Genomic DNA, 15283 nt, shown 5'->3' with positions numbered 1-15283 from the left:
TGAGTTATTGGCTGAGGATAGAGAAGGGTGGACTTTTATAGCAGAACACGTACCTTGACTGAAATGCTTGATAGGTCATTTTTTTTTTTAATTCCCCCTTCCCTGGTACATAGTTGTGTGAGAAGATCGCTGCTGTTGTTCAAAAAAACGTGATTGTTCCTCAGAAACATCAGTAACTGGGCTGTTGCTTTTTTGTTTTTTCATTCTGGCATATTCCTTGTATTTACTCCAGCTGTTATTTTTTTCCAGGGACATTCACACAACAACAGGGAAAATCAAAAGAGCTGTATTACAGTTCACCCCAGCCAGCTGGACCTATGTCCGCTGGTTTGACCCAAAGTCTTCATTTCAGAGAGTGGCTGGAGTCTACCTTTTCATGATTATTTGGCAGGTAAGAAATAAATTCTGTGAAATCAAGGCTGCCATCAGCTCAGTTACTTGTTGGCTATGTTGGACTAAAACATATTCTCATGGAATGTATGTCTGTTATTGAAATGCACAGTTAAATGAATTGATAATGCAGAATTGGACAGGGCATTTTTACATGAGCTAGGTGGTTGTTCAGGAGTGTAATTACAGAATCTGGGAAAAACTAAATGTTACAGATTGCTATATTGTTTTTTTTGCAGTTGACACATATTTAGAAGCTGCTAGACAGTGGGGTTTGGGTGGTGGAATTCTAATTTATTTTGGTTTTGTTGTGTTGATGTGGCAGGGGGTTTGTTTGGTTTGTGGGGGATGGTGTTTGTTTTGCTTTGCTTTTTTTGGAATTTTTTCCTTTCCCATTGGCCGTTGAATGGATCAATGATACTCAGAATGCTGGCAGTGATCCAGCAAGACTCTTTAATGTGTCACAAATGCTTTAAAAACATAAAACTAAAACTTTTGTGTATTTTTTTTTAATTTCTTAATTCAGTGTTTTACAGGAAAACCATAAATTTTTGATATATTTGTTTGAGGTTTGTTTGTTTTTTTAAAAAATATATGATCTCTATTGCTTCTCTCCCAAAATTGCCTCAGTCATTTGTACCTGATTTAGGATATGAAGGTATCAGAAGACCTCTATAATGTGAATTAGTTTCTGGTCCCTTAATGAGTTTTGGGAAAGAGAGCAAATATTTTCATGGAGTTTTCTAGAGGAGAATTCTTTGTTTTAGTAGTATATTACTTGCCTGTCCTACGAAAAGACAGAGCAGGAATTCCTCTTTCAATGGTCAATCTTACCAACAGAGCTATAGTAGAACATAGATTTCTTTATATGTTTTAATTTCCATATTAATCTTTGCACATTTTTCTGTACTAACTCACTAGGAGTTATATAAGTTGAACACTATTAACTAGCTTTTTTTTTAATCTAGCTAACTGAGTTGAACACATTCTTTTTGAAACATATCTTTGTGTTCCAAGCAAGCCACCCTTTAAGCTGGGGGAGAATTCTCTTCATAGGAATCATTACAGCACCCACTGTAAGGTAATTTTTTGCTTTGGTGTTTTTTTTTCCAGTTTAAAGTAGCTTAATTTCTAGGCATCTAAGAACTACATATAGTTTGTGAATGAGTGTGGTATATTTCACAGAAGGTATGCTTTTGCCACTATGAAATGCAAAGCAATCATCTCCTGTCAATAAAATGTGTTTCCTGATAAATAAACTTCTGAGGTAAAAAGTACATAAACATCTGTGTTGCCAAAGGGATGCAAAGGCAGTCTTTTCCTTCTCATGTTTGTGTAGCATCTCCCTATTTTGTGAGTTAGCTGCATATGTTATCCTTGAGGACTGCATGTGAAAGTATTCAAGTTAATGAGTCAGGTGCTCCCAAAAGTGTAGATGAGGAAAAACAGAGCTGTTGGTTTTTCTAACAGCTCCTTTTTGTGATTGAGCAGTAGCTCATTGTGAGAACAGAGCAGCATATATGCAGCATTAACAGCTGTATAGGAACATGAATCTGCTTTTGGTTGTGTGTGTGATTTCACCTTGTTAGCAAAATCCCCTAATTTTCTTTTTTTCCCATTACACAGTTGGAGGTAGACAGAATGCACACAGATCTGAAGTTAGAAACAGAGAATTTCCTGTTCTCTGTGCAAAGTGATGTTACCTTGGACAGTTAAATGGCAGCCATGAATTGGTTTATTCCTCAAATACTGTCTTAAACTATGTGCAGTGATATTCACACTATTAATTAAATCATTCTAAACACCCTGGGAGCTCTTGTATAGGTGAATTTGTAAGTTTTTTTTTTTCCTTTGTAGCACTTGCAAACCTGTAGAAGTCTTTATTCTTTAGCAGTCCTTGTATTGTTGGAGTAGTAGCACTTGTCTTCCCCATCTGTCAGTGGATATCAGAAACTTTGATTCCACTTATTTGAAATTCCCCTCTCTAAACTCTTAAATTTCTGGAGCATAGAGAGCAGAGCAGAATGGTCTCCATACTGTTTTAAAAACAGTGAAAAATTCTACTGTTCTTGAGAGGAAAATACACCAGTGGTTAAAGCATTCAAACAGGATATGGAATAGCCATATTCTTTCAAGATTCAAACCTGCATTTCTCAAGAAAATGCAGTTGTTGATAAATAAAAGACAAACTGTGAGGAAAAAAAAATGTGGGATTATCTAATTCTCTTGAAAGTGTTGCAGTTTGCCTATATTGGCAATTGGAAACTCAGTGGAGAGGCAGGAGACAAATGTTGCTAGCCTACTAGTTTGGGTACTTTCCCAGTCCTTGCTCTCACGATTGTGTTCTGTGTTGTCTCGAGCTATTTGATATATGTGATAATCTGTCCTACTAGAATTGAAGCCATCTGGTAGACATCCAGAATGATTGCATGTCAATTTAACCATCAGCACTTCATTTTCACTATAGATACATCTGTAACACGAAGTTTTTTTCTAAATGTAAACATTTTGGGGACTTTCAGCTTCACTGAAGAATTTTCTTGCTTCCCTTCTCAGGCAATACTATGCTTACCTCACAGACACACAGTGCAAGAGGGTGGGAACTCAGTGCTGGGTGTTCGGGTAAGTGTTCTTTCTGCATTCCTGAAGCACTTGGACAAGTGTTAAGGATAGGTCCAGCACAGAAGCAGGCAGTTCCCATGAAGCCAGTCCTTCTCTTGTTTTGGTTTTGCAAGTTCAGAGGAAAGGGAAATTCTGAATTTGGAGGTAGAACATGGGAAGTGATGGAATGAGTAAGGACAACAGAAGGAAGAACTAGAAAGCTGCTGAATAAAGCTAGGCTCCTTCAAAGTACCATTGGCCTTTCTGCCCATGTTCTCAGTCAGGTGAGAAGGACAAAGCTTTTTCCTCTACAGCTTGCCTTTGCTTGAAAGTTGTGAGAGTAATGCTTCCCTGGCTGCCAAGGTGGGCATTGCTGCTGTCAGCAGCATCACAGCAGAGGGCAGTGAAACAAGCCATGGTTATCCACTATTTTTATGAGTGTACTATGAGCCATGGAGACCTTGGTTGCAATCTCTTTTTCTCTTAGAGGGTACCTTTAAATGAAGAGTTTGCATGGTTGCTTCTGCAAAATTGATAAGGATTACAGAACCCATCATCCTTGGTCCAAAGCTCTCACTGAACACATTCATATCCTGTGTGTCAATAAATAGATACCCAAATATGTCTGTAGGATTGCTTAACAAGAACTACAATAGAACATTCACCCACAGTCTGATTTAATTGTGGGAAATGTGTATGGAATAAGTATTCTTCCTACTGCTTACTTCTGTAATCTGCTAGAAAAAACAGAGTATCACTAGGAGTTCTTGTTGATTGCAGAAAAGGGGGAATCTTCCAGTAATTTAACTATCTAGAATATAATTTCTGAAGTAATTAGAAGAAGTATATAGAAAATTCATACCTGTGGTAACCAAGACACTTCTCAAGGCACAAATGGAATTTTAAGCAACCTAACTATGGGTATAATTAAAGTAGTGTCTTTCATTAGTATGAAACTGTTTCTTTTCAACTTGACATAACTATTGCATCACTTGATAAATATACACTAAGAGATGTAATACATGAACAAGGCCAATGCAGCAGCCCTGCTGAAATTGCACTATTTCCATTAAGATGAAGCCTTTCAAAAAGCAATATCTGTTAGGATGTTACAAGATCATTTTGCTTGAAAGAAGACTTACCATATTTAGTTCTGTGGAGTACTCTCATCACCCTTCAGTAGGACACTAACAACTTGCACTGTTAGCATCCTTCTTTCTCTTGATTTACCACTTCATCAACTGTAATAGCTGACCTATTGTAAAATGTTCTTAACCCAAGTATTCTTGACTGGAATAACAGAAAGAATGTATAAATTCAGGGCAAGCAACTGTATTTTTTTTGGAGTCCTTATTGACAATAGTCTATTGTTTTGTTTATCCCTTTGAGTATATCATAACCCTGTGCTTTTTTCTTATGGTGGTCTTTCTCTTCCCACTCCTGTAGTTTGGTTTCAAGATTTTTTACTCTGAAGCTGGATCAGTAAGAATAATATTAAACCAAGAAAAAAACAGTGACTCAAGAGACTAATACTGCTCTCATTTTTTGCTAATATGCATCTCATTGATTTGTGTATTGGTCAGTTGGGTGTTGCTGCCACAGTTTTAGGTTTTTGGCCTCACTCATCATGCTGGAGGTCACATTGAATAGTACAGGGAAAACTGTGATTTACTGCTTGCACCAGGACCATTTCTGCAATACCAGTGGTTTAGTCAAGCACACATCTTTCCTTCCACTTTCATGTGGGAAACTGAGTCTCCTCTGAAAGGCAGTAGTGCCATTTTTGTGAACTGGTTATGGAGAGTGCTCGCAGGGAGCGTGTCCTGCAGTGTCAAGCTTGAGAGACTGGAACACTTGACTGATGTTGAGTGTGTCTGCACATAGGTGAGGGGGAATTTTCATGCATTGCTCAGATGTTCAACATTAAAGTCTCTGTATTAAACAAGCTAAATATTACACTTTAATAGTGTTTTTCATGATTTGCTTCAGATTGAGATGAGTCAGTTTTCTACACTTTTAATGCAGGTTTTTAGTGTCACTTTTCTACACTTGTATTGTTAAACATACGTAATTTTCTCTTCAGAACCTATACAAACTAAATTTATTTTTCATGGCAGACAATAGAAACTTTGGATTCATAAACAAGTGCTGGACAAGCCTTCATAGCTTTGAACCTGAAAAGATCTAAACATCTGGTAACAAGGAGAGAGATGGAGATACTTTTTTTGATTCTTTTAATGTCAGAGAAGAAAGTAAAATGCATTTTTTCCTCTCATGTTTCTGCCCAAATCCTCTGAGGTTGTCATGTGGACCTGAGTTTACAGATAAACCAACAGCAAATGCACGGATTCTTAGAGAATTTGAAATGTTGTTTCATATGAATTTTCTCATGTGTGACAATGTGGGAAATACATGTGAAGCAAACAAACTAGACAATTTAGAATTGTAGTAAATTTACATCTAGTATAGGAATAAACAAAACACAGTTCTAGTTCATCCATCAAGGGAGTCTGTTGGGTGTTCAGCACTGAAAAGAAATTTATATGTGGTGAAGCACAGTCATAGGCACAACTGAAAATTCTCTGCTGTTGGCATATAGTCCTTGTTCCCTGGAGCCCCATGGAACAGTGAACTCCCAGTCAATCACTTTTTGTGTGCTGTTTATGTTGAGAAAAGTATAGAAAGAAAAAGACATTTGTCAAAGAATTTCAGTTAATGGTGGTGTCAGGGAGGTGTGTGCTCACTAGAGGGTAATGCTTGTTTAGGGTTGACAGTCTGGGGTCTGAGTTGTGAGTTAAGTCCTTAGTGTTTTTAATCACTCTCCTCCCTGCTTTCATTTACCCACAGGGTGATTGCCTTCCTCGAAGCTATTGTGTGCATAAAGTTCGGACAAGATCTTTTTTCCAAAACACAAATACTGTATGTTGTGTTTTGGCTTCTCTGTGTGGTAAGTGAGAAACATAAAGCATGACAAAAGCATTGAAAGCATCTAAATAGCTTCCTCTCTGGAACACTGGCAGCAGGGGATCATTGTGGGGCAATTCTGGTAAAGAGCTTTATGCACGTCCCAGTTGAAACAAATGGTAGACTGCTTGGAACTTGCTTTGAAGGGACTAGAATAACTTATTTTCTCATTTCTTGACATGGCAGATTACTGGTGCTTAACAATGAAACAAACAGTAGTTATAGGATGCTTTATCTTTATGAGAGATGATGTCAATTTCATTGAGCTTAGCTTTGGTGGAGCTTGCTGTAGTGCCTGCTGGAAACGAACAGGAGTTAATGGATAGTGTTAATAAGCAATGCGTGTTGTGCCACACTGAAGTCTTACAACTGCATAAACAACCCTCATTTATCAAGCAAATCATTCTCACTAAGGCTGTAACTTTCTGTACTTCAGTGTGATTACTGCAAATGCAGCATGAAATGCCCGTTTTATAACAGTAAATGGACGTTTGTCTTGCCAGACTTGTAACTCTGATGCCAAACACATTTTTCATGGTCAGTGAAAAATAAGGCATTTATAATGGGCTGACAGATAAATACTTCTCCCTTCTAATTTGGAACACAGTTTGAACAGGTGAAGGAGAGTCAGAATTAATTTTTCTCTTATTTAGCATGGTGATTTTATTCCTATTACTTCAGAGGAGAAAAGTATTGAATTGCTTCTCAGATCAGAGTACCACAAAACTAAACATATAACTTAGCTTGAAGCATGGGGCAGGGAGAAGAATTTGGTTTTCTTCCAAAAAATACTGATGGTTCCTGATAAATACCTACAAGTGCCTACCAACTGCCTTTGTGTGATGGCTGAACAGAGTGTGGACAGAAATCCTACTGGCAGTGTTTCCTGTGGGTGATCTGGATGTATCTTCCTGCTCCTATTGAGAATTGTTCTGCATAGCCCATGGTGGCAGGCTCTGTGTGTAGCTTGAAATTGATGCATGAGTCTTACTCATCCTGACAAAAGATGCAGAAAAAACAGCATTAAAGTCTAAATGCACATCTCTGGAAACCTTGAAGCAGCAAGGAATTTAGGAAAAGTTTTACAGATTATTTTTTTTGTTGTTGTTCTTTTTCTCCTCCCTTGTTTAGGCCTTTACAACTTTCCTGTGTTTATATGGTATGGTTTGGTACGCAGAGTACTATGGCCACCGAGAAAAGGTACTTATATAAAAGAAGCCTTGTTTTGTTTGTTTTTTTTGGTTTTTTTTTAATACCAGAGTTAAGACTCCAAAGCTCCTAGATATTGGAATTCTTTACCAGAGTTAGCATAAATGGGGATAAGGGGGGATGGTCTGGAGTGTAACTGAAGTCAATAGAAAGAACTCTGAATTCAGCAGGCCTTGGACAGATCCCAAATTACACTGTGGTTTCTAAAGAATGCTGTCCTCTTAGTTACTCAAAATGAGGCCGTAATTTTAGCAAAGCATTCAAGGATGAATGGTTAGCTAATGTTCCCATTGTACAGGTGGAATGCTAGGGGAATATTAAGAATACTTGGTTACACAACAGATCATGTGGCAAGTGGTGAGTTCTTACTGTATCATCTCTGTGGTGCCTTCTAACTAGGAAGGGAAAAGTCCAAAGTAATGTCTGAGTGTTTTATGAGGACTTCTGCCACAGTTTATAAGTCCAGTTGAAAATGGGAGGAGTACTGATAACAAGAACCGCCAACATCCCAATGACGTGTGTCCTTGTTTTTGCAGACCTTATCAGAAAGTGAAGACAGTCCATACAGTCCAGATGCTTCCTGGCTTCATTCTAAATTCAGCAGAGGTATTGGTACTTCTGTAGCTGTATTCCTGAAATGATGTCATTAAGGCTCAGCACTAGAAAATGAGGCTTGAGAAACTTACCTAGTTTCAGCTGGATTTGTTTTAACATCCCTGCAGGACCAATGCAGATAAATCACCTGCAAAGTTATTTTTCTTTACTCCTTTTTAGATTCTGATTCTTGGAAATGTATTTCTCTTTTAATGTGTCAACTGATTTTTTCTGCTGTTACTCCAGGCCATTGTTGTAGGTGTAGGGCATTATGCATTTCATAACTGTTGTGGACAGGTTTTCTCTCTGAACATTGCATTTGCTGTACTTTTATTTTTGATGGTTAAGAAATAGTCAGCAATGTGCCCTGGAGCTCGTGTTCTTACTGACACTTTCCTTGTCAGTGCAGTACTGATGGTCACAAGCAGCTTTCTCTGCACTAAGCAAAGGCAGCTTCTTTCTGACTTCTTTTCCCTACACTAGAGGTCAGTTATCTGTCTCCTCCATTGGCTTTTTGGTGTGGTCTTGCTTACTGAACAAATATCAAAAATTCACACTTGGAAGTTATCTGTCAGAGTTTATGTTCCAGGTGTTTGTAAAATTAAAAATGCTTCTTACATATCATAAGCTTGAAAAGCACCTACAGCTGATCTTTTTTATATTTCATACATTACTTTTCCGGATGTTAAATCTCAGTTTAGTAAATTTGTGGACTTTGATATTTTGGAGAAAAATTATTTGCACTCAGAATGTTTTTCCCATTTATGCATGCTGGAGAAATCTGACAAAAAACACCCATTTCTCTATAGCTTCTTGTTACTTCACTAATTACAGGCTTCAGCTTCTTTCACATTTTGTTCTTGATTTCTTGTTTTGGTGCCCACTGCCTCCCGTTTTTTCTCAGAATAAAACATGTTCTGTCATTTGACAGACTGAAATCTAGAAGTACTCTTAAAAGATCCTTAAAAGACTTTGCTTACCTAATTCTTAATTTCTGATAGTTGTACCTGCCACTAAGAAAAATGGATGTTTAATTATTGATATGATTTAAAATGGAAGACGTTTCACCACTGTACTCTGCTCTAACAAACTTCTGATTTTTTGGGGAGTGGGGAATAATTTTACAAGTCTTAAAAATTGCTTTAGAAAAAAATTAGGCCACTAGATGGGGTACAAGTATCAATCAGTTTGTATTGGTATGCAATAATCTGTACTGTAAAAACTGTAGCTCTAAAAAGTCTTACTGCCTATCAGATAGGAGCTTGACATCAACTATATGTGTATGTATTAAATAAATATTTATTTCTCAGCAGGTCCTGACAATAGTCCACCAAAACATTCAGTTAATAGTGAAAGCCATTCATCTAGGAGGAGGAATCGACACTCCAAATCAAAAGTATCGAATGGAATTGGCAAGAAATAAGAATGGTATCTAAAGACATCCTACAGTGTGACCAGAAGTGACAAAAAAAATCAGACCTGGCTCTGAATTACCAAATGGAAGATTGATTTTTAAATTAAAGTTTAGAAAAGGAGGTGTTGAAGAGAAGGATGATGAAGATGGAACCACCAGTGTAGTGCAGATCGTTGCCTGATGACACTTGCCATTCACTGATGTTAATCTAGTTTCTTCAGCATTTGGCACCAAAAGTTCACAAAGGGTATACTGGAAAAAAATGTAGTTTTGTCATAGCAGGTACTCCCTGTTTTGTGTTCAGGTGTTGCAAGGTCATTTTTAATATCTTAGACGAGGACTTAAACCCAAAGGTTAGTAAATGGATGGTCAGTTGGCATAGCTGATTGGACTATTTTGTGGTTTGGTTTATTGTGTTGCAACCCTTTGACTAAAAGGAACTCTTCCCTTCTTTCTCAGTCTCACAACAAATCTTTCCCATGCAAGTGTTAATAAGTATTTAAAAATTTCATATTGCTTACTTTTGTTTAAACGCTCTTTATGCCTTATGTCAGGGTTTTACCAGTAAGGAAATGGGTCCAGGTTTCTTGTAAAGGATGTGAAATTGATCTTCAAACGCAGAGTTTTTTTAGTTCCACATTGTCCTCCTGCTTGAGCCCTACACATTCAAAGTTTTTAAAATACATATATAAAAATCTGCTTCATAGTAGAAGGCTGTGCCTCCTGTCCTTAGTGACAGAGGTCATGTCATGTAATTGTTTTTCTTCCTCTATTGTAGTATGTTTTGCATTTTCAAGTGCAAATTTGTCTTTTTTTCATCTGTGCCACATTGTGTACAATGTTTCTTCCTACTTCCTTCTGTTTGCCTCCATCCTAGCTGGACCCAGAAATCCTTTTGTCTTCAGACTGATACCAGAAACTGCTTTGAAAGCTCAGATGCCCTACTGAGCTTGGTGATAAGGCAGTTTTTTTGCTGAAGCCGAGTTGCTTACTATCTCCATGAACATAATTATTTCTGAAGACTTGCTGTAGTCTGTGGTGTCTGAGAGGCAGCATGATGTCACTGTGATAGACCCCATTGCTGTGGTGTTTCCTATCATGCATCAGATACTCAACAGCAAAGTCACTCTTCCTTGCAGCTTTGGGGTTTTTTTGACAGGTGTGATTTTTTGTCTGGGTGTTCTTTTGGATTTTTTTAATGTATTCATTGTGACATCTAGCAAAGTGGATAATTCTCCAGCAGTGAATGTAATTATTAAGTCAAGAGATAAGCAATCATGAGCAATCAGTTTCTGTATTAAGTTATCAAAATGTTTCAGTGCCAATTAAATTGTGGGATTCAAGGCATTCAGAGGAGTAGCTAGCTTAAGCAAGGATAAGTAATACCCATTAGTTACATAGCCTTTATAATAAAATGGGATTTCCTTTTTCTTTGACTAATGTTACTGTGATTTGCCACAGGCTAGGTACTAAATCAAAAATGCAGCAGAGGCTTTATGCAAGTGTATGATACTGTAAATAGAAGAAAGTATCCTGTGTAATCCATCAATTCCTATGTGCCACAGATTATCAATGTTTTCAATGCACTTAAGTGTTGCTGCTGAGCTCCTCAGAGGCCTTTAATTTCCAACCCTGCTTTTCAATCAGACATGGAGTGTACAACTTGGAAAGTAATGTAGTAGAAGCTGCTATATCATCATTGCTGCAGTGACATTTAATGTGACATGAAAAAATAATGTTAGGAAGACTTTCAGGCTCTCCTACAACTACTTGGTTTTCATTCATACTATAGCAATTCCATATATTGCCTTTGTATTTGTAATGTACTACATATTGATGAATGTATTTGTAGATTTTGTTGGATACTGAGACTTGTTACTTCTTTTATTTCCTTGGTTAAAAACCTCAGTCTGTTTAAGACTGAAGAATGGCATTGTAAATTTTCTATTGATTCAATACCAAAGCAAGAGATTTGAAATCTAATGGTTTAGGTATTTTAAGTACTGTGGTTTTCCAATGTGAGAGCCTATTTTGTACTTGGAAGGGGTATACACACCAACTATGTATACAAAGCTTACATATGTAAACAGATGCTGAAGTACAACATCTACCTGCCTGTGGGGACAAGCACACATTTTGTGAATGCAGACCTGGTGCTCACATTGCTGAACTGCACCCTAAAAATATTGGAAAGAGAAATATTGAAGTGTCATCTTGTTGGAAGCTGACTTCTGTAAACTATTACAACAGCTTGGCCTTGTAGAAATGTTGTTTGACAACACATTTAAATTATTTCCAATTAAGTCTTTTTACTTTAAATTTTTGTGTTTGGTTGTTTTGGTTTTTTTTTGTTGTCATGTGGTGTTTGGTTTGGGGGGCTTGGGAGGGTGTTGGTTTGGGGGTTTTTTTGTTTGTTTATTTGTTTTGAGGGTTTGGTTTTATGTTTTGGGTTTGTTTTTTTTGCTTGGGTTTGTTGGGTTTTTTCCTTTCTTCAAAAGAGAGATAGCTAGGGAGAAGGGAAACTTAAGTAAACTGATGGAGTGCTGTTTGGTAAATGGCACTTTGTCTCTAGCAGTAGCTCTGGCTGGAATTTGCATGTGTTCTCATGAGTCCTCCACTGACTGACAACTGTATTTTCAGCCCATCACTTTGGATGTGAGCTTTGCACTGGAAGGCATTGGAAAGGTGCTTTTGATCACTGCTGTATAATTAGTGATCTCAGTTTTATCAATTACCGTGCTGTTGCTGAATTTCTGTATGTGTGTAACACCTATAATGACAAATCACTGAGCTGTTTAACAACAAGCATCCATGTGTGAATTCTGCTGCTTGAAGAGTGTTTTGTAACAGTCATGGATGCGCTGTCCTGTTTTTAACTACTTGCTCTGTCACAGCCTCTCATTCCTACTTTCCTGCTTCTGATGTTCTTTCCTTTCTCTGTCCTCCAGTGATCTCTCATGCTGCTGTGGAGAGATTGGAATTGGCCCTCCAGAGGCTGTCCATCAATGTCAGTCATTGAAGGGAGGCTAATTTGAGGCAGCATGGTGTAAGCAGGAGGTAGTAGCAAGAACTTTAAGTAGTAGATTAAATAAAAATGGAGAATTTTAAAATAGAAGTTTACAATGAATCAAAGCTTGTGTTGAGTACTGAATTCCAGTATTAAGGTTGCTGCATAGATCATACACCACATCTAATTAAATATTTTGAGCATGGTTTCGACCAGTTCTTTTGTTACTCTTCTGTGAAGATCATCACTTGATATTCCAAGTGATAAAACTTTAATTTTTTTACTTTGTTATCACAAGAAGACGCAGATGTTACCACATATTTAATAATTTTTGAATAGAATTGCTCTGTATTGATTGCAAAGTATTGTATTTTGCAATAATTGAGTAAATCAACCTATGTCACCATAAGTGTGTTTGTCTGTACCTGTAAGGCATAGGAAATGATGATGTACTGCCTTTAAAGCTATTATGTTGTAAATGAATTTTGACAAATGCAGTGGTCCCTAAGCAGCCTACAGTGCACTCTAAGGTTTTGCTGTAATTTATTATTTTGGAGCAGCAGATCTGATAACAAGAACAGTTACATTACCCCTTCTGAAGTTTTTCTAGTGTACCAGATAAGTTGTTGTCTTGCTTGTTCTTTTTGGGTTTTATTTATTACTGGATGGGAGAGCTGAGTTGCAAGATGGTCTCATGACAGACCTTCAAAGAAAGGAGGCCTCCTGTACAAGGACTGTAGGACAGGCTGTCAGCAAGTAAACAGCCAGCATAAAGGTGCCACTGAGTGTCTACAACACTTTGCTTTGGCTTCCACTGCTGACACCTCCCTCAACAGCAGTTCCTGGTTCTGTTATACCTAAACCCTATTGTGAGCTGTTCATTGCTCTTCAGAGCCAGGTGTGTAGTTTGTAAAGCAGCACAGATTTCCATTTCTTCTTCAGTTCCTTCTCTATACAGACATTGAATACTGGGACTTTCTGATTTGCTGGGAAGGGCTTTCCTTCAACATGACTTATCTTTTTGAATTCTGTTTTACAGAGGCCATACATTCTGAGGTTGTAGTAAAGTTAAGGATAGCCTAACTTAAGGACTTCAGCTTGTTCATAGTCTGGGAAGAACTCCTGAAAGTCAGGTGTTCAGTTTGAAAACCTCTTTTGCAGGGTGGCAAAATAATTGATTAAAAAATTTATAGGAGCCACCTCTCTCAGACACTGCTTACTAGATTGGAGAAGGGGAGGGTGCTTATATTTTCATTCTTCATTCAATGCTTCATGCATTCTTGGAAGCATTAAAAATGCTGGGGAAAAATTGGAACAGGGAAGAAACTTCGTGTAAGAAGCAACACTTCAAAAATGTGCTCCTTTATAAGCAGGGAGCTCTGCTACATTTGAAGGATCAATCCTTGGTTTATGTCTTGTTGAGGGTGGAGCTTTATTAGCAGTGTCAGATGGGCCTAGTGCCTTTGTTTGTGCTCAGTCACAACTGTGGCACAACTTGTACACTATTAAGATCATATGATTTGGCCCAGACTAGAAGCTGGAGCCAAAAGCTGGCATCTTGATTGAAATAGGTGTTGGTGTGCCTACTTTAGTGTCTGAGTGCTCACATTTAGCTACATCCTGTTACTGTATGCATGGGCCTAAGCACTACTCTCCTGAGCCACCTGTTCTTTCTGGTATAGGCTGGAGCACTCTAAGGAACACACAGTTAGGTTTAACCAGAGGTTTCTGAGCTGATTTTACTTACTGTGTGCTCAAAATACCTCCTGCAGTACTCTGGCTCCCTTTGTCTGCAGGTGTGATCTGCCTTCTTATCCACACTGCAGTTTTGTTCTGTGGAGCCATGGCAGACCCTGGTCCTAATTCAGCAAATTAAGGTAGTTCCCTAAAGGTGCAGTTTCCCAGTTGAGTGGAAATGTGGTTTGGACAAGCACCCTGCCCACGTTACTCACTTTTGCTTTAGCGTGGCTGGTCAGGAATTGGGCACTTACATATTACTCAAAGAAAGTAGGACTAGAAAACCATAAGCTCTTCATACAGTGGGCAGAAAAATACAAGGACAACCAGACTCCTGGCTTATGCCCAGCAGGGTACATGGTCTGTTATCTCTGTGCCTGCTCAGTCATCTGTCAGTGCTGTGGCTGCAGGTACACCTCAGGTGCCTTCCCCTGTGCTGCTTCTGTTTGTATTAGCCTGCTGATAGTCAGGCTCTGCTACTTCCAGCTCTTTTTGGACTAAGTGATACACCTTTCAGTCACGTCAGCACAGCTGGGGCCAGAGGGCATACCATTGGCAGTCTGAAGATAGTAAGTAGGCTTTCAGGCTTGCTCACGTTTTATATTGTGCCAATGACACCACTAACCTGCCTGTACGTGAGAGCTGTATTCATAAACCATGAGGGTGGCTCTAGGAACCCAGTTTGGGTCTGGAGAAAGTACTTTGGTTTGGTTTGGTTGTGGATGATTCTAGATCTGCTGTTGCTTTTTGCACTTACGCTATCCATCTGAAGAACCTCACAGAGAGTAGATCCTGCATAAGTCTTATGTTTGTGACCTCTCTCTTCACTTTGGACAACTGCTCAGCAAAACTTACCAAATTCCTTTGTACTCTGAGTCCAAGTCATTATTATCTCAAAGGACTTTGGAAATTTGGGGTGATAATTTTTATTTCCAGCTCCTTCCTGTGTCTTTAATTTGGACTTCTGTTTTCATCATTTCTCAGTGAAAGACAAGAATTGGTCTCTCATGCTTGGATATTGTTTTTCTTACAAAGGAGCAGTCTTACCCTCAACAGTATAAATTATATTATGGTAAGACCAAGTGAGTTTTTACTTCAATGCTGAAAAAAAAAAGCAAGTGTGGGAAAGAATGTAAATTATAAACACTGAATTCCTATAATCAGCAACAGTGTGAGTGCCAGAGTATACTGAGGATACACATGGGTTCAATTTTCATCGTTTTTGAGGGTCTCAGTTTTCAGATGATCATGAAATAACTGGATGGCTTATTTAATGTTTTTAGAGTAGGGGAATTCACAGCAGCAGCATTCCTGTGGCTGTGATCCAAAGTCTGTTCTACAACAGCTGTACCCTCCAGTTCAGTATT

At 38.2% G+C, this 15283-nt stretch overlaps 1 protein-coding gene across 2 annotated transcripts in view; it reads left to right on the top strand.

Moving 5' to 3' along the window:
- PTDSS1 (phosphatidylserine synthase 1) overlaps positions 1-12588 on the top strand; it is a 29632-nt gene extending 17044 nt beyond the window's left edge. Inside the window, exons 7-13 of one of the 2 annotated variants that reach the window (XM_086882047.1) lie at positions 250-391; positions 1359-1471; positions 2947-3012; positions 5839-5938; positions 7087-7155; positions 7701-7770; positions 9072-12588. In XM_086882047.1, the coding sequence (XP_086738173.1) occupies positions 250-391; positions 1359-1471; positions 2947-3012; positions 5839-5938; positions 7087-7155; positions 7701-7770; positions 9072-9181 (670 nt within the window). In that variant the 3' untranslated portion in view covers positions 9182-12588. Of the gene's footprint in view, positions 1-249; positions 392-1358; positions 1472-2946; positions 3013-5838; positions 5939-7086; positions 7156-7700; positions 7771-9068 lie in introns of both variants that reach the window. The other variant, XM_086882037.1, reaches the window with a different exon arrangement.
- Positions 12589-15283: the final 2695 nt, after the last annotated feature.

This window comes from Cyanistes caeruleus, chromosome 1 (genome assembly GCF_971803275.1).
Source record: "Cyanistes caeruleus chromosome 1, bCyaCae1.hap1.1, whole genome shotgun sequence".
Taxonomy (NCBI): Eukaryota; Metazoa; Chordata; class Aves; order Passeriformes; family Paridae; genus Cyanistes; species Cyanistes caeruleus.
The sequence above is the reverse complement of the archived record's forward strand: the minus strand, read 5'-3'. Positions and strand labels throughout refer to the sequence as shown.